At 32.5% G+C, this 27,396-nt stretch overlaps 1 protein-coding gene across 1 annotated transcript in view; it reads left to right on the top strand.

Moving 5' to 3' along the window:
* LOC149425623 (zwei Ig domain protein zig-8-like) overlaps positions 1 to 13,264 on the top strand; it is a 168,910-nt gene extending 155,646 nt beyond the window's left edge. The window contains exon 8 of the mRNA XM_089645893.1: positions 13,137 to 13,264. Coding sequence (XP_089502019.1) covers positions 13,137 to 13,264 — 128 coding nt within the window. The remainder of the gene's footprint in view (positions 1 to 13,136) is intronic.
* The last annotated feature ends 14,132 nt before the right edge of the window (positions 13,265 to 27,396 follow it).

Here is a 27,396-nt window from a genome sequence, read left to right as displayed (position 1 = left end):
TCTGCGTCATGGCCTTCTTCCTTCACACGAGAATCTCCGAATCCGGTATTGACCTGATTTAGAAAAGACAATAAAAGAGTACAGGTAACTTCCACACAGAATGCCTTCTGTGAAGGTTTTCTCTGTCGCCTATTCATCTAGTTTCACATATCATGCTCGTACTTCCTAAAGAAGCATAGCAACTTCCATACATTTAAAAGAGTGCTGCTCAGGCAAGATGCAAATAAAGGCCAGTATCACTTCTTTGACCAGATGTTGACCCGATAATTTTGTATACCATTATCATGAAGGTCTACCCCACCCATTCCCAAATTATAATTTCGTGTTGGCACACTAGACAACCGATTTTTTTTGCATGTTTCCTTCAAAACTTTGCCTTTTTTGTCTTTCTTCAATTTCTGCCAACTCTGCACTTGACTTACCGGCTCCATTCGATCATAGTTTGTGGCCACTGTTACTTCACGGTTGTCCTAACCAATGGCATACGAGGATTTGGCTTTCTACGTCTACCACCGCATCAAATTCACCTTCTAGGTAAATGTTCGCTATGCGCAAGGGAAATATAGAAGAAAATGTTACTTTTAGGCAATTATTTTCTTGTCTTAAACTTGCCTGAAGCTTCAAGGTTAGGGAAGCGAACTGGTTTACATATGCCAGTAGCGCACATTCTCTTATCCTTCAGGATACATATCAAATGGTGAGATGTGAAGAAATTGTCCATAAATAGCTCATAGCGTGCGGGGAACTCTATATATTCCATCATAGACAGTACGACGGATAATCTCTGACCTAATACGGGGTCCGATGTATCAGATGCTCAGGAATATGGCATTGCTTCGAAATAGGTAGCCTTCGGAGGAAGCAACACACCAAATCTCGTAGCCAACTTTGATTGGCTTATTCTTAATGTACATCTTGCAATAATGTCGACTGAAATATGGTACCATTTGCTCGTCGATGGAAAGTTTGTGTGCAAAAACACCAAATTGAAGATATTTCACGTATAGCATGTTAAACAATGGACGAACCTACAAATAAAGATGGAACGTTAGTCGAAGAATACTAAATATAAAAAGTTTATGTTATGGCTACTATACCTTAGCCATTCTGTCGGTTATATCTAGATTTTTGTTAGCGCAAAAATGTATCTAGCGCTTTATAAGCTCGAAATGTGGACGTCGGTTCCTTTTTTGATGACGCTTACACCCAAGGTCGGGTCAGACGAATAATAATCTGTGGTAGATGGCAATGTATTGTAGCCGGTCAACACAGAAACCAAGAAAACGCTTTAAATTCGTATATTTTTATTTATTTATTAGATACAAATAATTACATACATATTAAGGAAGCTTTGGCTGTCCAACTAGGAAATTTTCCCGTTTTAGGACAGACAAATTGCCTGGTTTAGTTAACATTTGTACACGCTGCTGTTATGAATTATATTTCCATACTTTACATTAATAGTTACGCTAGTAATATAGTCTATATACATATATATTTATCAAAGTAATCAAAATAAAAACTTTTTCAGACATATTTGTACACCCGAATATTAGTTTTTTTTATGAAAACACCTGATAAATTTTATCAAGGTACATGTAATAATATGCAATTAAGGAACACTGTATCAGGGTACATGATAACATATTGGATTAATTCAATTTATAGTTACAATATAAGAAAAATATTAGGTGGGTTTCTTAATTTGATCGCTGTTACTGTGCTGTGTATTAATTTACATAATCAAGGTACATATAATATAATATACATAATCAAGAAACATATAAACAAGGTACATGAAAACATATTGTATAAACATTATCAATCACAAAAATTATCATTCGCATTGTATAAATCAGATGCATGGTAGGAATTTTTTATTTAACTGCCAATAACGATGAATAAATGTGAGTACAGAACATTTTTGTTTATCTGTTGGTCATCATAAGTTCGCTTTCGACTCTTCCCAAGTCTAGTATATATCTCACTGGAATTTGGTATTGGTTTTAAATCGAGCGTATTTGATCATACTCTCAAGAATAAACTGAATCACTTCGTCATCAAAGAATAATGAAAACACTTAGAAAGCATTATAAGACTTCAACTTTTCGTACATATCTGTATGCACCACATTCAGCGGTTCAGGAATGCAACAGTTTACTGTAGTTTTGATTTTTGGCTGATGGTGCATTTGAAATAGATATTCGCAAGGTATTACGACTCGCACCAGAGGATGTCGAAGGCTGATGCCAGTCAAGTCGTGATATGCCATCAAATCATTTTCAATCAGCTCTTCGTCCGTCTGTTCATCAACATTCTCTGTTTAAAAATATCCGAAAACTGCAGACTAACTATTATTTTTAATAAAAATCACCCATGAAAACACAACAAAACCGTATTATTTGAAGGCAAGCTAACCAAAAACATATGAAAACACTGTCACAGCTAACCTCCAAACGTTGCGCGCAGGCATCACCTGATTTCAGTGACATCCAGCGGTCATCAAATGCATATAATACTATGTTGAAACAGTGTTGTCGACTATTTCATCTTTTGATAACAATATGTGATTCACACATTTTTTATTTTTTTCCGTTTTAAATTAATTTTTTTTTTTCAAAATGGGTCTATTTTTAGGGCTATAGTAAAAAAATATATGAAAAATAGAATAATTAATCAAATTTATTAAAAAATGTTAATTATTGAAAGCTAACATACCAATCTGTAAATGCTGCATAACAATATGGTTGGATTTAGCTTTATTCATAGTGAAAAAAACCATACTTTTCATCTATTTTTTTGATGCCTATAGACATCGTCATGGAGGTAATGGGTTAACTTCGCTATATAAAAACATCTCTAATTCTTTTCTCAATTGAACGAGAACAGCATGTATGAGCTTAATTTGTTGAAAATAGTGTAATTTCTTTTTTTTTGGTTTAATTTATCCAAATTATTGATATTAAAATACCTGCCTCTAACGACCTTTAGTTAAGTTTAAACAATGCAATAAGTGTGGATACTTTAAAGGTTTATAAATTAATAAACATTAATAATTTTACTCATACGTCGATAGTGGCATTTTGTGGAAAGCCATTTGTTTTTAGAAACAACTGTCACGTTTTATAATAAGTAAACAGCAGAATTTAAAAATGGAATAGTAATATAATTGAATAATAAAAAAGTAAATAATTATTTCGACTACTGGCATTATACCTAGCTATCTCATTCAAAATTTAGGTGTATTAGATCTGTCAAAGAATTTATATATAAAAATTCAAAAATCAGTCATTTTAAATACATATAGGATTACGAGATATTTTTTTAATATATATTTTGAAGGATCAATAGGATTTATCGGTCCAGTTAGGAGTTCTACGAAGCCAAACCCTCTGACATGAAAATATCTGGAGTCGGTGAATTATTTTCATATTTGATCTCTGGTGAGTTGACGTGTTGTTCTTGCATTGTTTTGTATTTATTATGCTTATATAATGAACTTGCATTTCACTAAATGATTATTTGTGGAAAAGTTTGTGCAAGAATTTAGTTTTTCCTATGGGGAAGATTTAACCCGGACATAAAGTCGTAAAATAATTTAATAAAGTTTTTGCTTTTCTTGCTTCTGCCATCGCTGACGAAATAGTTGATAATTTTTATAGTTGCCTTTTTTATTCTTTACAATATTATGTTAGCGATACACCTACCGAAGGTGTAATTTATGTTCGACAGTACGGTCATTTATGAATAAGAGTCGATATAATTCTAACTTCGGTTGTGACTTGTGACTCCATCTGTACTGGACATCTACGCCAGTGACATCGACTGTAAATGCCGGTTTCCTCTCGGGGTACCTTGGGTAAGGATTTGCAATGAAACACAACTTCGCGAATGTCGTCGGACAACTGACTGGTTGGGCCAGTTGTTTGCGTATTTATTGGGTTCGACTTCAGCAAATTCTACACGTGTTAATGTGGAGCAATTATTGTTATATCTAAACAGAAATATGATAAGGCGTCACAGCGCCGAGAATTAATTACTAAGGTCCCACAGTTTTTCGTGCGAGTAATTCATCCTTGAACTGGCGATATGACACGTGTGCGGTGATTAAAAATCTTATCATCGTACGAGACAAGCCTCAAAGGAGTCGCCATCGTAAAATATGTGACATCAGACAAATATTCATTTTCTTGATTATTTAATAATTATTTAGGGATATCCATCTGCTGTCCGGTACACCATCTATCAGTCAGTAACTCCGGAAAATGAACTCTAGAGTTTTTTCTCTGAATATAACGGCCTTCGTTGTCGAGGGGCAAGGTTCTCGACTAGCAAGACGGAGGTCGCGGGTTATTATTCTGGCGTGCACAAGTTTTTTTTTTGATTAATTAATTTTCTCGCAAATTACTACTTAAAAAATAATATTTGTAGTATATTTGCGGCACGTTTCAGAGTGGAAGATACTCTCAATAATGCCCTGGTGTAAGACAACCATTCAGAACTGAAACGTTGCTTGAAATGGTTTATCCGTGTTTAGTGACCAGATCTGAATAGCCGGCTACTTCCCCACCTTCCTCTTCCCCATCTCCTTCTATTTTTAGGAGGGCCTTCCTACTTTCAGCCTCACAACATACCAATTGGGGATGCCCTTGTCTCACTGGCTCCAAACGGTCCGGAACAGTGAGACAAGGTATGTGAAATCACACAACTCTTATTGATTAATTTAATAACAATAAATATCAAATGCGTATTGCGTAAAATTTAAATCTTTCAATTTTTTCATATATGAAATATTATTTTTTTTATTGCCTTTTATAGAAGGATCTGATTTTTCGAGAATTCTGAATATCCATGATTTTTTATGGGTCCTATGTTTTAAGTGAATTATATTACACGTAAATTGTTGACCGTTATTTTAAAAATTAGTACTGTAAATGGTCGGTATATTGTCTTTAAATGTTTATGTTGAAGTTCGATTACAGACAGTGAATATTAAAAAAAAATCATGCACATGTATATACATTTAAATACATCTATTCATTTTCGTTTTAAAGTATATGTTTTTAAATTTATTCTCTCGTTTATACTATAAATTCGTATAAACGAGATACCTTACAATATTTTTTATGTAACGCTTAATTTTAAAGCGAGTATGGTAGCAGAAGTCGGGGACGCCCGAAGAAATACTCGAGTCGGGCCATGTCAAGAGTCAGTTTGAAAATGTCTGAAATGAAACGACTGAATGAAACAATGAACAATGTAGTCGTAGTGTGTAGTCGTATTAAAGCTCGGTATATCGCTTGATTTAAAGTTCGGCTTGGTTGGAATGTGGAGCTTAGCGCGGCTTGAAAAATAATCCGTATATAGGTCGGAAGCCTAGAAATCAGTAGTATTACATTTATTGGCTGCGATTTTATTGGAGGAAAGTTGATTTTCTAGGCTGCGTGAATGGAATATCTATGCTCTTAAGTTATGGGTAGGTTTTAGGCGGTCAAGTTTACGAATCATTTTGAAAATGTCTGAAATGAAACGACTGAATGAAACAGTCCATACTGATAAAATTATGCAATTTACCTATATTTCGGTAATGATTGGAGTACGTAATTACTTACGTACACGTAATGTCAAAATATGTATTTATGTAAGAGGGAACTATTCTGCGGCTTACCAAGACTTAAGCGCCTGATTTAGCCGGCTTAAATTTGCGCGAGGAATGTCGCCCATAGCGAGGATTCAGACTCACTGATATACCGGGCCTAAGTGTTTTCTATGCCTTCGAATTGTATAGATTGATTCAAGTCCTGTAGCGTGTGCGAGTATTACATGCATATGTTTTAAAATAGGTACCTGAAGTAGCTTCTGAAGCTTGAATTAGTTGCATAATCACCGCAATGAAATTAAGATTAGTTCGGTTTTGGTAACGGGATTTCAGGCAAACCACAAAGGCGAAAATTGTCAACCTTTGTTTCTCGAATATCGTTGGAGCAATTTTTTTAATCTTCACTTTATGAGGACAAAAGATTTCACATTCCGCTGAACGTATTTGGGACTTTGGTATTCGGGGGCTTTTTTTTAACGTTTGCACATTATGAATTAAGTTCAAACATTTACTTTTACTTTTAGTTCTTTATCAGAGCCTAAAACTGTCAAAACAAAAAAAATTATATACAAATAACATTTACATGCACATTTACAAATACTTTTGTTATAATAAATATAAAATGTTTTTGTTTTTTGTCTTTTTCAGTACAATAGAACGCATTTTTAAGTGTGGATTTTGATTGCTTTTGTCGATTAAAGATTTAAAGCAAAACCTAGTAAAGTATGAAACATCCATTTATTGTAAGTTTCACTCGGGTCTGAAACTTACTAGAGAGTGAAAATGAGTTAAGAAAAGAAGGCAGATTCTATTGAATGTGCAAAATAAAAATGAGGTTCTTAATTCAAATAGTCATTCGAAACTTTGCCATTAAAGACAGGCAATCATGCAAAAACCATCACGATTTCAAAGCATGAAGCATGCTTCATTATTGATGAAAATAATTTATTATTTTAAGGTTACTACTTCGGAGATGAAGTAATTAGAAATCTCATGAAATATTGTGCCTTCTTTAGTTAAAAAAGTAGTTAAGATAAACACAGGGTTAAAATTTCTGCAATGGTTTTGCATCCCTGTACCAATAGTACACATTGTTTGGCACTAATAGAAGGGCGGACGATAAGGCCCGTGGTTTTCATTGTCCAATAGCCACTTTCATTTTATTTTGTTGGCCCTCGATGTTGTTGTTCTAGTTGCCAGTTTGGCGGGCTGCAGTGCCGTTGATCCAGGGTATTATGCTCGTATTTAGAGTGACAAATGCATGTGGGTTTTTTAAAAATATAGTACAAAATAATAAATAAATATTTGTTTTTAGACGATATCCAATCTGGGAATATATTTACTTAACTCTTAAACCCTACCACTCTGGGAATGTAATTATTCCTACCACGGGGACTGTAGTACCCCGCGCAAAAAAAAATAAAATAAAAGTGTTTGTTATTTTTTTTAAATATTATTTTTATTATGACAAAGTAATTAAAAAAGACAATAAAATTTATAAATAAAAACTAATATACATTTTTGTCGCTACACGAAGGACAAATTTTGTATTGATGGTCAACACAAATATGGCGGCGACAAGTGTTACAGAGAGATCGATTTTCTGTCCTTTGTGCGCGGACAAAAGCAGCAGCGACCAGGTTTGAGATTATCAAGGACCGGTCTATGATCTTCACTATGAATATTCAAGACTAAATATTTATAGTGAAGTTTCTCTGATATCCCGGGGTAAACTTGGCCATTGTAATTTTGCTCTCATATGAGGCTTTATGAGTGCCATTGACAAACTCTTAATAAATTCACGCCGCTTGGTTATTTTCTCTTTATAAATGTTAGTTGACAGCTTGAATAAGACCCAAGAGTTGACATCAACGGCATTTAGCAACCCGTAGAAGAGACACATGGGCCACTTTTTGGTCTTCCTGGACGTAGAGTACTTCTTACAAAGTTGGTCGAACACATCCACCCCGCATTTGGTTTTATTATAGAAATGTATTATTTCTGGAAGGTTTACTTCATTATCCTTGTCAGGACTATCATGCATGGTTGACAATATGATTACAACTTTATTCTTAGCTGACTTCAGAGGACAATACGATAAAAGTATGAGAGGTCCGTCGTAGGCAAACATTGATGTGCATCTCTCTCGATTTTTAGTGTCCAAGAAAACAGGAGGAATTTCTCGTTTATTCTTCTTTATAGTTCCAACTAATTGTATCCCTTTTTCCAGTAACTTCTTGGCTGTGGGTATAGACGTGAACCGTCTGGTTCCAGTCTGGGATGCCATATCTGAAAACAATACAGACACCTCATTACACTGCATACACTGTCATTACATTCACAACACATTATTATTAGTCCATGAATGTCTCGTTATTGGGTGCAGGCTCCCTTCCTATCAACACTGTACTCTAACCATTATCACAAAGTAAAGTAAATCATAAATAATGTGTAAACTTACCACAGAGATGTCGAAAAACAACATCAGTAATTCAAGTATAACTGGAAGGAAGAACTAACACTATTCCTACCACGGGGTACTGGGGTACCCCGGAACACCTGTTGACGCGACTGCACTTGCCGGGTGGTCACGGCTTACTGACGTACTTACGCGCCAATTATCGAGAGTAGATTAGCTAGTGCGATTTTTGCAACAGTGCAATATTGTTAAAATTTTTGATATTTTAAACACCAAGGGGGTACTCCAGAACCCCAGGTAGGGTTTAAGAGTTAATGGCACTAATTTTAATTGCAAAAAATAATATTTTTTAAAAACAATGGAAATTTATTTTTGGACGTTTTTAAAACTGTGTTTGGGTATTTTTTAAGATTTTAAACACCTTCCCTTCCTAATTTCTTTCCCATCCCCTATTCCTTCAGTCTCACAACATACCCCAATTAGGGGTTATATAGTCTCACTGGCTCCAGACGGTTGTGATCAGTTGGAACTGGTGCGGTAACGTGCGGAACTTGTTCGGTTTCACATAAAAAAGGCTTCACTTGTTTTGTAAAGTAGCCTCAACCCGTTTTTCAGACAAAACACGTACCTTGTCATCTCGACGTGTTGTTATATTTTAAATTATTAATTTATACTTACGCTCTTGTTTATTATGAAAATTAAAATCGGTTAAAAATTTTTTACCATGCAAGTTTTTCTCCGATGGTTGTTTATCTTTCAAATCCAGATTCACTGCTCATTTTGTATTTGCATGATGCAATTTGAGTAAGCAATAACATTACAATAAATCAAACTTGTTATTGTCTCACAAAGTTATGATAAAATGTGGTAAGTAAGACACATTTTTATATTTCCAGTAAATTCTTATTTCAAACGTTTTCAATTTTAAAATAAAACCTGTGTGTGCATGAACAAAATACACGATGGTACCAGGTTGTGTTTTCTCATTTAAAAGTTGCGTCAAATACTAAATTTTACATCACGGTTACTGAGATGACAAGATACGCTTACTCCTTCATACAAATACGGAATGTTGTATGAGACGACCCACTGTCCTAGGTGGTCCTTATTATAATGAACCATGTTTGCTGTCTAACTTTCTCAAATGGCACTGAAAATATTTGGGGAAAAATCGACGTAATTATATATTTTTTTAAATTAATAAAATTCACGGAAGGAACGTTGTTTTTTTTCTTTTTCTAGTGTTTGTTTTGCTTATTGAGTGACACTTACTTATGTTTACATTAAGTTTGTTAAGAGAACACCAATGTGGCCTGTTAATGTTATGTTGTACACAAATACAATTTACGATGACGCTGTAGGTTGCGTCACCGTAATTGGGGCAGAGAAAGGCATTATATCATCTCGCTGTTCTAGGGAGACTTGTGATTCGGTAGGAATCGTGCTGCCCTAACCAACACACAAAGTAATCGCAAGATATCTGCACTGACCAGGTTTGACGATTCTTTCGTAAATCAATGTCCAGCGGGGCCCGCATTTGGGAAGAATTTTCAATGAATTAATTAACTACAACTCACTTTTAAAGAAGAACTAATGCACACACAATCGGCGATCCCGTGCTACGAATAATTATGTTTAACGGCTCCAGATATTTTGAATATTTTTAAACCGTTTGCAAAAAGAAACACATAAATATTTGTATCAAATATATTGTTAATAACGTTCTTCAACGGTAAAAATAAAATCGGGCCTAAATAAGGTCCTTGCGTTACACCACTGGCAGCTATAAATTGGTTGGAAAGGAACGAACTATTTTTACGAGAAGAACTCTCTTAGATAGATAGCTAGCAAACCAGATAAAAAAAATCTAGTTTAACTTGGAGAATTTTATGACATACTTTATCAAAGGCCATAAAGTTCGCATATATAGAAACTACTTGATTTTGTTAGCTAATGTGTTTGATGTATGGTGTTCATATAATGAGAGCATTGTCAAAGTAGATCTGCCCCATTAAAAATATTAGTCTTAAAGGGTCATAGGTAATACATTTATAATTATTTCAGAAAAAACACTATTCAATATATTTAAAATGACTTTATATTAATCCATAGGTACTACTAAATTTTAATTATATGAAAATAAAATCCTCACTCCTCAGCACGGGAAATCCCAGTGAGAATATCATTATATCTTTTTGTTACAAAAAAAGAGAAGATATTACATTATTATTATTATTACATTTATTCTTAGACAGAATTTTATCCCGTTTCTGATTTTTACCGATTTTTACTTTACAACGATTGATTTGTGAACTTCCAATTCTAACTGCATTTCATACAACATTTTCAATGCCATATATTCATGCTCTTGTTTGTGTTTCTTACTCCGCAAAAAACCCAACATATATATTTTTTTGAAAGAACCTTTTTTTATTTGGTTTAAAACCTAAAGAAAATGTCACATTGTATGTTATTTTTTTGTTTATTTATATTTTACTTCATTATTTGTATTTTAATTGACTGCCTTAATATTATGTTCAATCATTAACCCATATTTCGCCGCTATCAGTTCCCGTGGTCAGATTTTGATGAAATTTGGATATGTGGTATATAAACACACAATTAAGAAAATAAAAAAATTTAAAAAATGAAAAAACTTATACTTACAAAAATATGAGGTGGTGCGTTTTCGCACCGTCAGCGAAATAGGGGGGTAAAAAGTAAATGTATGAAACCAAACAAGTTTATTTGAAAGTGGATTTATTTCTCTTCATTTATTAATCATATTACTAATATTAACTAAAATTAAAGATATTGTATATATAGGTAGGAAAGTGCACCTTTCTAAAAGACATAATAAGAAATTAGCATACACAAATATTATAATAAACACTATTTTCCGGTATGGTATAATTCGTTACATTTATGGTGCAGTGCCACATTACACTCTGGACACATAAAATATGTGTGTGAATGACATATGCGACATCTTTTTCTATTTTTCCCCTTATTTAAAAAATGACTACTCCCTGTTATACTTGACCTCGATGTTGTCGCAAATCTACTGGGTCTGCCAATAGAAGAAGAATTTACTTTTGACGACTTCATGAGAGCGGTGGCCACACTTCTTCTAAAATTCAAAAGGCTCATATTTTCTTCTGGATGAACCATTTGGTATAGTTTCCATGCATTACAAAGTGCCACATCACAGAAGTTGGAGAATATTGCCCACCACCACTTTTTACCACGAACCCTTATTCTATAGTTTGAAACGAAATTTTCCGCTAAATCAACACCTCCCATAAAACGATTATACTGAGTAAGAGCGCTGGGTTGAGTGACATTTATATATCTTTTTTTTAATATTTGAATACCTCGATACGTTTTTAATGGGCTCTACGTTATCAAAATTAGATGCCACTGTAACTACAGCACTATCTTTTCATCTAACGCCCAGTTAGATCCTTCACAACGTTGCCTCCCATACCCAAATTATTAGTATTTGACGACACTTTGTTTTTTCCCGTATATATATCAAATGCATAAATATATCCATCTGCAGAAGCCAATGTCCACGACTTATATCCAAATTTGATTGGCTTGCCATGAATATACATTTTACACAAATGTTTTCCTCTATAAGGGATCATTTGTTCGTCTATTGACAGCGCATGCCTTACAATTCCGAACTGTTTAAAATTTTTATTCAACTAGGATAAATATGGTCTAACTTTATAAAGTTTGTCAGTCGTATTGATATTTAAATTGTCAGCCAAATGTAAATTACTCTTGACGTCACGATAGGTTTGTCTGGTCATGCATGACCTTACAAAAGGATTTGTAATGTCCTCGGTAAAGTAAAGAACTCGGTACAAGATTTACATACTAATTTTCTTTTCACATCTTCGACGCTTCTATTCTCAACGTTGTTTGGCACTCGCGAATAACTAGGTTTCGATTTCTTCCAACGCATTTCCCTTGGCATTGATGACGAAGATGTTGATGGTTGGGGTTGGGATGGAGTTGTTGAAGGTTCACTCATCAGCCTCTCGGAGTGGACTTCCAAAGTTCCTGCCGTATCTCCGAAAGTATGGCTAAATGCAGCGTCTTCATGTAAATCATTGTCATCAAAATCCTCTTCATCAGTAACTTCGGCGACTTCAGGTGGTAAAACGACCACATCTGGAATATTTTCTTCACCGTCTTCATCGTTGACATTCCAATTCTCTGTGATAAAGTCAGCAGCCTCTTGTGCGGTAAAAAAGTCATTTGGATTCATCCTATTCAGAAGAAAAAACACAGTATTAGCGATTGATGCCGGTAATTATGAATAAAATAATGCCAAGGTTTTTACCCCCGTATTTCGCTGACGGTGCATTAATGCACCACTAAAATAAACTATGTAAAATGAGTACTTTTGAAATTTTTATTTTTTTTAAAGTGCTCAAATTATTAAATATGAGTCAATTCTGTATTAAAAAATGCTAGAATATATTAAGAATTTTAGTCATATGTTAAATATAATAATTATTTAAAAATTGCTTACCTGAGTGTCGTATTTTGTCCGACTTTGGGGGCGTCTACAATGCGACTGAAGCAAATATATTTCTACTTGTTTAGTTCTAACGGTAAAGTCAAACCTTTTCTATAAATACCTGAAAGAATAACGGTGAATCCTTATCAAGTTATCAAAATATGACCAAGCAACCAGGATGGTGCGTTTTTGAACCGTCAGCGAAATATGGGTTAAATCATATAAGTGTGATAAAAATTACCATAATACTCACGCCCGGGATCTATATTTGAAATGCATTATAATTTTAATTTTTAAAACTGTTTCAATGACAAGCATCGAATAATAGAAAAAAATAGACCACAATCTGTCCGATTATAACTGAATGTCTCGCCTACCAGCCTATTCCTGGTATGTTTTGGCCGTAAGTTTATTGGTGTGAAACAAGTTTAATTTTAGTTCGTTTCAAAAATTAACTATGTTACTTAGAAGTATTGCAATTCTTCCATTGAAATGATAACAGGTTTATTTTACTGTCCTATGTTAATCCACTGTCAAGTGTTCGATTCTTGTAACGTTTATATATGTTTGTCCTGTTTCAACAGATGACCACCCAGCCGCTACGCAGAAGGGCACGAACTCCGCATCTTCTATCCCAGGCAGGTGGTGGAAACACATGGACGGTGTGCTGGTCATCAGCCTAGGTATACTGGCGCAGGGCCTTCCCAACTAGTACTGCCGAAGATTATTAACGCAAGAAGTCATTCAACAACTCAATACAAAAATTTTCATCTACTAAGATTTCTCAGCAGGCACTCAACATCTCAATAATATCAACATTTCCTTACTCAAAAATCATTCTACGAATCCATGAAAATACATTAAGCTGCTATTCAATGGTAAAAGTCAATCAACAACTCAATGTTTAAATATTCACCTGCCGAAAGTTATTCAACATCAGAAGAATCTTTAAAATATATAATAGTCAACCGCTGGAGATGATTCAATATCGGAAGTTATTCAATAGTTTAATTCAAAAGTATTCGATTTATGAAGGCTATTTACTATCATATTCGATATTTCAATATATTGTGATAATTCGACATCAAAAGACATAAGAAGACATTCGACAACACAATATTAAGCAATTCAATATTTAAAAATTTGAAAATTATTCAAGGTCAGAAGTTTTGAAATAAATATCTCAATTCAAGTGTTAAATACAATTTAACGCAAGAAAATATTCATAAAATCAATACAAATGGGTATATCTATTCAACGCCAAAAGAAAGTTAACAAATCATTCGACTAAATCAGACACTCAATAATAATTTCCAGTAATTGATAACTTCAGAGAGCATTACAAAATTTTTAACATACACAAACATTAATACTACAAAAGACTATTCATGATGTTTTAACATACACAAACATTAATACTACAAAAGACTATCCATGATATTTTAACATACACAAACATCAATACTACAAAAGACTATCCATGATATTTTAACATGCACAAACATTAATACTACAAAAGACTATCCATGATATTTTAACATACACAAACATTAATACTACAAAAGACTATCCATGATATTTTAACATACACAAACATTAATCATACAAAAGACTATCCATGATATTTTAACATATACAAACATTAATACTACAAAAGACTATCTACGATATATTAACATACACAAACATTAATACTACAAAAGACTATCCATGATATTTTAACATACACAAACATTAATACTACAAAAGACTATCCATGATATTTTAACATACACAAACATTAATATGTACTACAAAAGACTGTCCATGATATTTTAACATACACAAACCTTAATACTACAAAAGACTATCCATGTTTTTTTTTACTATTAAATCGTTCACAATGGATTTCAGGATAGTATTAAAATTTTATGATTTTAAGAATAAATTATCATTCGAATACTGAATTATAAAGGGTTTGACCCATTGATGTATTAGTTTATGGTTTGACCGTTTTTTTTTACTTTTATAGTGTGTTTTAAATTATGTATAGTTTTTGTTTTTAATTCGTAGAACTCAATTCAATTATTTTTTTTAATTCAATATAAATCGAATTAAATAATATTATTATTTAGTTCTGGAAGTATTTTTTATTTTTGGTTGAGTCATTGTAGTTTTAATAATTTTAATAATTCACATCGCGTGATGTTATGGACGTAGTATCTTTTAACAATGAGTATAATACAGGTATTTATGTAGTAAATGCACATAGTGCTGCTTTAATTCATGTGAAACCCATTTCCAATACAATCCTAATGTTATAAAACATATGAAACCCAATTCCAATACCATCATATTGTTAAAAATAAAATTAATCTAATATATGTATGTACCCATTTAACGATATTTGTAAAATTGTGTGTATGTTTAGATGATTTATGCTCATATTAGAATGGAATTTTACACCACTGAATTTTTTTATGTAATCTTTCTTTTTATTTATTTATTCCTCTTTGAAAAATAAAATTATTATTACGGGTACTGTGTACTCTGTGAAATCCTGTGTTGAGAGCACTATTGGCAGAAGTTATCCAACAATCAAAGTAGAAAATGATAAATTGTGAAGTGTGCTGATTTTGTTGTTTTCCGTAACAAATACATAATTTAGATTTCAACCAAACAAAGTCGTGTGGATGTTAAAAACAGCACCGAAAACAACTTTATATATTTTGCAGTCCAGAGATCAAAAAACTAATTACTTTTTTAACTTTTGTTGGTCTGCAAGGACCAAATTTGTCTCTCAAGATATAATGCTATTGGGCCAATTAATTCGACAGAATTTGTAAAACATGCCAAATATAGAGTTGATATATCGATGATTTCAACAGCTTATCAAATTGAATGCTTTGCTTTGTCTTATAAATATAAAAGTATTATGTTGAAATTGAATTAAAGATTACTATTGACCCAAAGGAGCTAAAACATGTTATATATTTGATGTGAAAGTAATAGAAAAAATATTGTCTACACAAATCGCATTGGTTTCAAAATCTTGCATTGATACATTTTCTAAGCAATTTTTTTTCTTTAAATCGAAGATAGAAAATTATATCTGTTCACAGAAACCAAACTTTAAAAAAATTTAAAAATATGTATCTAACAATATTAATTTCACAATTTTTAATGCCGTGCTATAAATTAAACTAATTTAAGAATTTTAGTATAATTTTCAACATCAAATATTTTCAAAAATTGGACTAAACTTTTAAAAAAAGTTTGTAAAGGTTACACACATGAAATGTCAATTTTATGATTAAATTACCATGGAACTTTATTTTTTTACTTTTTTTCAATCTTTATTTTTTATAATCACCTACCTTCTTAGGTAACTATCCCAAAATATTGTGAAAATCGTGTTCATGTACTTAAGGCAGGATGATTTCCCCTTTGCTGTAATTTTTAAATAATAAAACACGAGAAAGATTTTTGTTGTTTTTTAGTAGGTAAAGCAATTTTTTAATACCGTTTACAATTTATTTAGATTGAATAACTATCATACTAATATTATGTAAATAAATTAAAGTAATCCCCGATTAAGGGTAATTGGAATAACTGCAAGCTTTATAGTTTTGTGATATTATACAAAAAGTTGATGTTTTAAGTTCATAATGATATTCGTATGAAAAATACATTAGGTAATAATTCAATGAATGTCTACTATTCTTTAATTAAAAATGTTTATAAAACACGTGTAAATAACTTCTATGTAAGTCTAACATTTATGATAAAATAAGTAGAGCAAATTTTGTGAATGGAATATTTTATTGTTTCATTGCATGTTAGGAATAAATTGGAAGAATTTTGTAAAGATTTTCCAAAAATAGCATTAAGAGATCTTGACTGAATTAAATTAAAAATGTGACAAAAACTATACATACCGCCAAAAATATCTTCCAGCGTTGTTCGGACATATAGCCTATTTTTATTTCTAATTGCTTACTCTACCTAACCGTCCCTTAATCTTTGTCACCAGAAAACGGGAAGTGCCAAATCAGTACCTTTTCTGAAAGTCCTGGACAAATTTAAAACTATAACTGTCATACCATAGCTAAATATCTAGAATTCCTGGACACGTTTAAAACTATAACTTTAATACCAGAGATAAATATCCAGAAATTCTGGACCTGGTTAAAACTACAACTGTAATACCAGAGGTAAATATCCAGAATTCCTGGATACGGTTAAAACTATAACTGTAATACCAGAGATAAATATCCAGAAATTCTGGACCTGGTTAAAACTACAACTGTAATACCAGAGGTAAATATCCAGAATTCCTGGATACGGTTAAAACTATAACTGTAATACCAGAGATAAATATCCAGAAATTCTGGACCCGGTTAAAACTACAACTGTAATACCAAAGGTAAATATTCAGAATTCCTGGATACGGTTAAAACTATAACCTCAGTACCAAATGTAGCTGCAGTTTATTTCTTCAGAAAATATTCAAAGAATCAATATTTATAGACCAACAAGTATTCAACAAGAACGATATTATAACGTTCAACTCGTAGAGTTACTAACCCAATGGAAACATATTACAATATGGGAATATTCCATTTAAATGGAAAAGAAAGCCGTTTAAATTACATTAAGGCATCCTTGATTGGATATATTATTTAAATTAATAATTTGAAGGTGCTAACAAACAAATTAACATACACAAACATTAGTATTACAACAGACTATCCATGATATTTTTTTACTTTTAAATCTTTCATAATGGTTTTCAAAATAGTCTTAAAATATTATGATTTTAAGAATAAATTATACAGATATTCAGGTAGTAAGTGCACATAGTGCTCATTCAATTCATGTGAAACCTATTTCCAAAATCTTCCTATTGTTTGAATTAATGTGAAACACAATTCCAATAACATCCTATTGATGAAAATAAAATTTTTACAAAAAAATTTTGTATGTAGTGATGAATTTTGTGCAGAAGTGATCCAACAAGTGTAAAATAAGTTGCAATCATTTATTTGATTTTATCGGAAAGTGTATGTACATAAAAGACTGCTTGACGTGCTTATGAACTGTGATCGAAGTAGAAAATGAAATATGATGAAGTGTGCTGATTTTGTTGTTTTCCGTAAGAGATAATTTAGATTTTAACCAAAGATAAACAAAGTTGTGTGTATGTTAAAAACGGCACCAAAACCAAAATTATCTATTTTGCAGTCCAAAGATCGAAAAAAGCATTGTTTTTTTCCTTTTTTTGTTCTACAAGGACCAAATTTGTCCAAGATATTGTACTTTTGAAGAGAGGCGACAAAATGAGATGGGAAGTTTATTCATGAATTTAAGCATTATTTGGCTGAATTGTTCGACAGAATTTGTAAGACACACCACATCTAGAGTTGATATATCGATAGTTTCAAATGCTAATCAATTTTATTGCTTTGTTTTGTCTTATTCATATTTAAGTAATAACTTGAAATTGAATTTAAAATCAGTACCGCCTGACCGAGGGGAGCTAAGACATGTTTTATATTTGATGTAAAAGGAATAGAAAAAATATTGTTTATTCAAATTGCAGTGGGGTCAAAATCTTGCATTGATATATTTTCTATGCAGTTTTATTTTCTTTAAATCAATGAAAGGAAATTACATCTGTTCACAGTACCTAAACTTACAATTATTTAAAAAATATATGTCTAACAATATTTATTTCACAATTTTTCCAGCTGAATGCCGTGCGATAGATTAAACTAATTTAAGAATTTTAATATAATTTTCAATTTCGAATGTTTAAAAAAAATTTACTTAATTTTAAAAAAGTTTGCAAAGGTTACACATATTAAATGTCAGTTTGATGATTAAATTACCTTGGAACTTTATTTTTTCATTCTTTATTTTTATAATCACCTACCTTCTTAGGTACCTATCCCAAAATATTGTGTAAATTGTATACATGTACTTAAGACTGGATGTTTTCCCCTTTGCTGTAATTTTCATTAATTAAGTGTTATCATAATAACTGTTGATGTTATAAATTAATAATGATATTCGTGTGACCAAACATTATGTAATAATTCAATGAATGTCTTCTATTTGTTAGGAAAAAATGTTTAAAAAACTTCAATGTTTCATTGCATGTTAGAATAATTTGGAAGAATTTTGTGAAAATGAAATATATGTGACGAAAACTATTATTTATTTTAAATTCTGTTATGCAGATTATTCAACATAAAAAAAATTATCTCAACTCAAATGTGCAATACAATTCAGCGCATTAAAATATTGCTAAAATCAATTCTCGGTTTACCCGCATAACGTAGTCCTTAAAAGGACTTTTTAACACCTGATGTTTCGGACATATCTGACTGTCCATCTTCAGAGGCCTTATGTCTTGAGTTTTGTCTCAAACTGAACGCTTTCGCGTGTCTGTTCGGTCCAGAAGTCAAGATACCAGTGGGTGCTTATCAATTCTTATGTCTAGGACGAAGTACGCGTGTTGAAAGTGATTTGACGCTAGAGGGGGTGGGGGCGGGGCTGGAAATATCAAGCATTATGCGAGTAGCGACCTTATTGGGTTGCTTTGAACCAGTTGGAGGTACTTCTGAGAATTTTGGAAATGCCGGTTTTGGGTTATATTGATCAATTATAACTTTCCATGTGTTGGGAATTCTAATTGGTCATTTCTGGTATTCATATTATTTATATGTTTATGAATTTCATTTGCTTTACGGTAAATTCTTTTTGATTCATCGAATATGCAAGCTATTGTTGTGGTATTTTTAAGTCTATTTTATGACCTTCATTATGGACGTGTTGAACTATGGATGAAGTTAAGCGTTTATTAGAAACATCCACCTTATGTTCTGCAATTCTAGATGATATTTATCTATTACACCGTCTAATACACACCTTTTCACATGCCTCACAAGGTATTCTATAAATACCATGTGACTCAAGTGGAATGTGGTCTTTCAGACTTTGTAATAGAGACGAGATTTTATTTTCCGATTAATAAATGGTTTAGATTTTATTGTTTTTTAAGATACGACTAATTTTATCTGTTGAGCCTTTGATGCATGGGAGAATTGCTATAGAAAGGGGTGGTTCCTCTTCCGTTTCGGGATTGGTTTTTTTGCCTCTAATTATTGTCTATTAAATATTTGGAGAAGCCGTTTGCTTGAAAAGCACTACTAAGAAGATCTAGTTCTTTGTGAATATGATCTTTGACCGCTAGTCGTGTAACTCAGGTATTTATAACTGATGACAACTGAGATGGGTTGTGATTTGAGTTGGCGTTTAAATATCTATTTGTATGTATTGGTTTACGATATGCGGTATGGCCAAGGCTGCCGTAAAAATTGTGTTTTCGTTTAGATGCTCTATGCTTATATCTGATTTTTTAAAAATATTATCTCTATTTTTATTTATTTATTGCTCTTTGAAAAATACCATTATTACAACGGGTACTGTGTACCCTGACTGTCGCGCTAGGAAATCTTGTGTTGTGAGCACTCTTGGCAGAAGTGATCCAACTAGTGTTAAATAAGTTGTAATCATTTTTTATATTTGATTTTAACGGAGTGTATGGTAATATTAATATTTGGCTCATTTATATATCGCCGTTTTCATGAGAAATGACCTCAAGGGTGCTGAAAGGGCGTATATTTATATAAAAGACTGCTTGACGTGCTATGAACTGTGATTGAAGTATAAAATGAAATATGATGAAGTGTGCGGATTTTGTTGTTTTCCGTAAAAGATAATTTAGATTTCAAACAAAGACAAACAAAGTTATGTGGATGTTAAAAACGGCACCAAAACCAAAATTATAAATTTCGCAGTCCAAAGATCGAAAATAGTATTGTTTTTTACCTTTTTTTGTTCTACAAGGACCAAATTCGTCCAAGATATTATGCTTTTGAAGCGAGGCGACAAAATCAGATGGGAAGTTTATTCATGAATTTACGCATTATAGGGCTGAATTATTCGATAGAATTTGTAAGACACGCCATATCTAAAGTTGATATATCGATGATTTCAACAACTTATCAAATGCATTGCTTTGTTTAGTCTTATTCATATTTAAGTAATAAGTTGAAATTAAACTAAAAATCAGTACCGACCGACCGAGGGGAGCTAAGACATGTTTTATATTTGATGTAAAAGGAATAGAAAAAACATTGTTTACTCAAATTGCAGTGGGGTCAAAATCTTGCATTGATATATTTTCTGAGCACTTTTATTTTCTTTAAATCGATGATAGAAAATAACATCTGTTCACAGTATCTACCCAAACTTTAATTAATATAAAAAATATGTATCTAAAAATATTAATTTCACAATTTTCTCAGCCGAGTGCCGTGCGATAAATTAAACTGATTTAAGAATTTTAGTATAATTTTCAACATCAAATATTTTCAAAAATTAGACTAAATTTTTAAAAAAAGTTTGTAAAGGTTACACATATTAAATGTCAATTTTATGATTAAATTACCTTGGAACTTTAGTTTTTCCTTTTTGCATTCTTTATTTTTATAATCACCTACCTTCTTAGGTACCTATCCCAAAATATTGTGTAAATCATGTACATGTACTTAAGACTGGATGTATTCTCCTTTGCTGTAATTTCAAAATAATATGAAAAAAGAAAGATTTTTTGTTGTTTTGAAAACCAATTTATTAGAATACCTTTTACAATTAATTTACATTGAATTAGTATCGTACTAACATTCAATAAATAACTTAAAGTAAACGTCGCTTAACAATAGCGGAATTACAAAGAGCTTAATAATTAAGTGTTATCATAAAAATTGTTGATGTTATAAATTAATTATGCTATTCGTGTGACCAAACATTAGATAATAATTCAATGAATGTCTTCTATTTGTTAGAAAAAAATGTTTAAAAAACTTCAATGTTTCATTGCATGTTAGGAATAATTTGGAAGAATTTTGTGAAAATGTTCCGAAAATAGTAATAAGAGATCTTGACTGAATTAAATGAAATATTTGTGACAAAAACTTTTTTATTTTTAATTCTTTTACGTATGCGTAAAAGAATGGTATGCCATCGAAAATTTCTTCCAGCTTTGTTCGGGCATACACCCGATTGTTATCTCTAATAGTTTACTACCCGTCCTATAACCTTTGTCACCATGAGATGGGAAGTACCAAATCAAAAACAAATATAAAACTATAACTGTGATACAATGGGTAAATATCTAGAATTCCTGGACACGTTTAAAACTATTATTGTAACACCAGAGATATATATCCAGAAATCCTGAACCCGGCTAAAACTACAACTGTAATACCATGAATTAAAAATAAATGTTGGGAATGAATGAAAAGAAGAATTTTATATGAAAATTTCTAATTGATTCCACTGTAGAAATACCTATTTATTATTATTATTTATTTAATAATTTGTATAGCGCCGCTTTTGTGAGATATCACTTCAGGGGCGCTTTGCAGTTGATGCAGGTATTACAAAAAATAAATTCTTCTTATTATTATTATTTATTTAAGTTAAAATGTTGATTGATTGATTTTCAAATAATTTCAAAGGGATGTTGCCTCGTTTCCCTTGAAAATACTAAAAAAAACTCAAAACGGTAAGAGGACGCGTTAGGACACGTCTTGTTGCCACGAAGGGCGCTAACTACTGTGGACTCAGTTGATATTGAGTTGAATTTCATAAATGTGATGCCTCGCGTATCTATTCTGGGTTCTATAGTAAGTATTTAAAGCTTCCATCACTAGACAAATCATTTACATGCGAGTCTTAGATAATCCAGGATAATCCTAAGTGTTTCTTCGAATATTCCTCCAAAGTAGTAGACAGAAAACTTCAAGGAAGGAGTTTTACAGAGACTGGAATTTTGTTTGGCAAAACTTGTTCTGGATCCGAATCGCTGTAGGGAATAATTTCAATGTTTTATTCAAATGGTAGGATGTATTACAGAGATGCAATCCATCGAATATTGTTAAAAACATGAGAATGAACTAAAATAGTATTTCTCTTTACTTCTATATAAGAAATAGTATTTCTCAATAATTAGACATTAACATTGAAAATCTTTTTATAAGCCTTTCAATTTAACCTGCATTTTAAATAACCGGAGGGGATCCACCACCTTCTCAACGGCTGAGTGAGGAACTGATTGTTTAACCTCCTTAGCCGCAAACTTCAAGGCTTCATTTATTTTTCAAATATTTCTAGAACCTCCAATGTCCCTGTATGCATGTTTATTAGAAAGAAAAGTGTGTGCATACCTACATTTAAAGATATTCAAAATAAATTTGCCTGATGGTTCAGCGTGAAGAGCAGTGTTTATCAAAGTCGGCGATAACTCCCCCTTATGGGCACTGGTGGCTTTCAGGGGGCAGTATTTTTATTTTATTTAAATAACGGCACGACATATGCCATTGATATAAAATAGAAATATAGTTAAAAGTACAAGGTAAGTATACAACATAAAGTTAAAAGAACAAGGTAAGTATAAAGCATAAAGTTTAAAGTATAGGTACTATAAGGTATAAAGTGTAAAGGTTCAATATAAAGTTAAGTTAATTATAAAAAAAAATTACAAAAGGTTAGAAAAATAAAATATTGTTAATAATGACTTATTTTTCAACTATGCCAAACATAAATTATTTTTAATTAACAAAGTAACGATAGTGTAAACTAAATGAATGCTTAGTTACTATTCTTGCAAACGTAAAAAATATTTTTTTGTACATCTTTTATATGATAACAGACTTCCTTCATCACTGACATCAAAGTATTAATTTCCTAATCTATTTTATTTTTATTTTATTAGGAACATTAACAGGTTTATAACATAACATGCATAAAGAGAGAGAAAAAATAAGTAAAAGAATTAGGTTACAACCCAATAACCAATGTTCACATCATGCAATAAAGATAGAGAAGGTTAAAAAGCAATAAACAAACAAAGAAAGGTTAAAAACAAAGGAATGTTAAAAACAAGGAAATAGTAAGAGAAAATGTATATATATATATACACGTATAAACACATACATACATATATATACATACACATGCATATACACATATAAATACATACGTACACACATACATATACATAGTTGCATACATACATACGCATACATACATGCATACATACATACATACACACACGTACATTACAGGCGATACATTTAAGAATTTTGTTCTGCATTAGTGGCATTATTGTTACAATGATATGGCGATATGAATCGAGTTGGTCTACTAGGTACATGATAATTTAACAGCGATACTAATTCAGGGGAGTCAAACCAGTAACTGTTTATTTTAAATAAAAACATTAAATCATAAAGCATTCGTCTATCTTTTAACGATAAGATTTGCAATGTTTGTAATAGAAAATCATTATTAATGTGATCCGCAAAAATACCTTATTTTAAATTAATTGATCGGAGAAATTTCTGTTGAATTCTCTCAATTGAATTTATACGGCTGTTGTAAGACGGGACAGTACGAGGCTCAACGAAAATTAGGCGGCGTTTAGGAAATCTCTAAAATTCAGCTGAATTAAATAATAATTGTTTGTTTGACTTCCTTATAACAAATCTCGCCACTTTTTTATTCAGTTATTTCATTAAATAAAACACCTTTATTATTATTATATCTTTCCTATCGCCGTTATTGGTTACACAAAGTTTTTATGGAAAATTGTATTGGACTATCCACCTTCAAATATGATTTAAGATTTTCAAGGCAAAAAGTATTTTTCTGTTTGTTTTTGGGGTGTTATGCCGTGTTGCGCTAACTCCTTCTTTAGCCAATGTGTTATTGCAAAAGGCAAATAACACATCTCCCTTTATGATGGACACTGCAAGGCTGTCCGAAACGTTGGCTAAAGAAGGAGTTAGCGCAACACGGCATAACACCCCAAAAACAAATGGCAAAAATATCCACCTTCAGTTCGTGCCGTCTTTGTGAAAATCAAGTTCTGAGAAGTTTTTTACAACCCTGCATGAATTGACACGATCATCTTACTTGTTCCAGCGTGCTTAATACGAATTAAGTTACTCGCATGAGGTAAGCAAGTTTATCTTGTTCCTGTCGGTGTGTGTTATATTTTAAATATATAAATATAAAGGCAGTGATCTGACCGGTCGGTGGCTGAGTTGACATCGCGTTTGGGTCCCACCCAGGCGTAGTGTGTTCAAGTCCTCCATCACAACACAAGCAACATTTTCCGCTTAGTGTGGTGGTAGTAAAGGCAAGATTAAACCACCGCGATCATTTTGCGTCCGCGATGGCGTGCACGGTGAGCGTCCTGTGTGCGTGCAGAACCGTTCACACCAAACTAGCGATCAACTAGCGATCAGCTGGCGTCCGTGGCACTCGTACGTTCGTGTCGGTTGTGTGGCAGGTATAGCTCGGAGCGGGAACCATTCAAATAATCATAATCATGTTTGGAGACGAATTTTTTTCTGTATTTGTATAATAAAACTGTAAATTAAATCTAATATATAAAAATTAATGTTTGTTAGTTCGTATGTTATGCGCGGCCATACCGTTCATCCTATTGCGATGAAACTTTGGGAATATGATGTGCGCATACCCGGAATTATAGGATAGTGAGCTCTGGCATTTTGAAATTATTTCATAGTACCTATCCATACGATTCCGATTAAAATTTCATCCGACTATGAAAAAATTACTGATACAATTTTTTAAGCGAAAATAATTTCTAAAAGAGGCGTGTTTTTAATGTATTTTTGTAGTTTTGTTCACTGATATAATATTGATATTTACTCAAGTATAAACAAATATCGCTAGGTGAAAACAGAAGATGTTAATTCGTGAAAATATTAATTCTTAAAAATGTATGTCCTTTAAAAATAAATATATTTTTTCTAAAACTTACCACTTAATCCCAATAATTCTCCTATTTCTTTCCAAACTTGATACTTCTTTCTATTATTTTTATATTCTGGATGTGAAGTGTCATAAAGTAAACGATGCTTGCTAATTTCGTAGATTATTCTCTCTGTATTTGTATCCGACATCATGAGAAATACCATAAACTCAGAGATAATTACGTTGCGTGCAGCGTGCAGATACTGCAAGCAGCAACTGATCGCGGACGCGAGCGATCGCCGCGTCCAGACGCTGCACAGGACGCCGCGGGGAATCAGAGAACGCTTCGATGTGAAAACGTTGCTACAAGTTCATACACAACATCTGATCGCCACCGTGCACGGGATCGCGGACGCGCTTTGATCGCGGCGGTTTGTTCGGGCCTTAAGAGATTTTCAAATATTATCAGGTTATCCGTAACCCGGGAATACCTATATGTTATTCTTTAAAAAAATATATATATTTTCATCGCTTTTTAGAGCTTATCACATCATCATATGAAGAAAAAAGAACAATACAGTGCAGACTATACTAAATACGGATTTATCGAAAATTCTACAAACTCTTCATCGCCAATGTGCCTTATTTTTCAAAAAACCCTTTTGAACGAATCGCTGAAGCTATTTAGGCTACAATATCATTTAAATAAAGTGCACTCGTATAAGAAAGGCAAAGGTGTTATCTATTTTGAAGACTTTGATGTCGAAAATATAATATGGGTCACACCATATCTGTCTTATTCATAGACTATTGGCGGTGGTAATGCAAAAACGTAAGTTGAAAAATTTGGGGGCACTAGATTTTTCAAAAATTCTTTTTTGGTTTATCAAAGTGGTCAAAATAATTTGTTTACAGTTGTCTAATGTGGTCTCGACTGAATTAACATAGAAAGAAAACAATATTTACATTTATAAATATGATTAAAACAAAATATATTATACATGTCGGATACCGAGGGCATTTTGTACAACTATCATGAGAAACATTATGGTAATCGCCCAGATGAAATACCACCATTTGTACCGCTTTCTGAAATACCTGCAGACAGTCGTATATTATACATGCCGGATACCGAGGGCATTTTGTACAACTATCATTAGAAACATTATGGTAATCGCCCAGATGAAATACCACCATTTGTACCGCTTTCTGAAATACCTCCAGATAGTTGTATATTATACATGCCGGATACCGAGGGCATTTTGTACAACTATCATTAGAAACATTATGGTAATCGCCCAGATGTAATACCACCATTTGGACCGCTTTCTGAAATACTCCAGACAGATGTATACTATACATGCCGGATACCGAGGGCATTTCGTACAACTATCATGAGAAACATTATGGTAATCGCCCAGATGAAATACCACCATTTGTACCGCTTTCTGAAATACCTCCAGATAGTTGTATATTATACATGCCGGATACCGAGGGCATTTTATACAACTATCATTAGAAACATTATGGTAATCGCCCAGATGTAATACCACCATTTGGACCGCTTTCTGAAATACCTCCAGACAGTTGTATATTATACATGCCGGATACCGAGGGTATTTCGTACAACTATCATGAGAAACATTATGGTAATCGCCCAGATGAAATACCACCATTTGTACCGCTTTCTGAAATACCTCCAGATAGTTGTATATTATACATGCCGGATACCGAGGGCATTTTATACAACTATCATTAGAAAAATTATGGTAATCGCCCAGATGTAATACCACCATTTGGACCGCTTTCTGAAATACCTCCAGACAGTTGTATATTATACATGCCGGATACCGAGGGCATTTCGTACAACTATCATGAGAAACATTATGGTAATCGCCCAGATGAAATACCACCGTTTGTACCGCCTACTGAAATACCGCCAGACAGTTGTAAATTTGATTAACACAAAAGATATTATACATGCCGGATACCGAGGGTATTTCGTAC

Source organism: Hesperophylax consimilis, chromosome 2 (genome assembly GCF_061612785.1).
Source record: "Hesperophylax consimilis isolate HC1 chromosome 2, BYU_Hcon_1.0, whole genome shotgun sequence".
Taxonomy (NCBI): Eukaryota; Metazoa; Arthropoda; class Insecta; order Trichoptera; family Limnephilidae; genus Hesperophylax; species Hesperophylax consimilis.
Note: the sequence above shows the minus strand (reverse complement) of the source record. Positions and strands in the feature narration are given on the sequence as shown.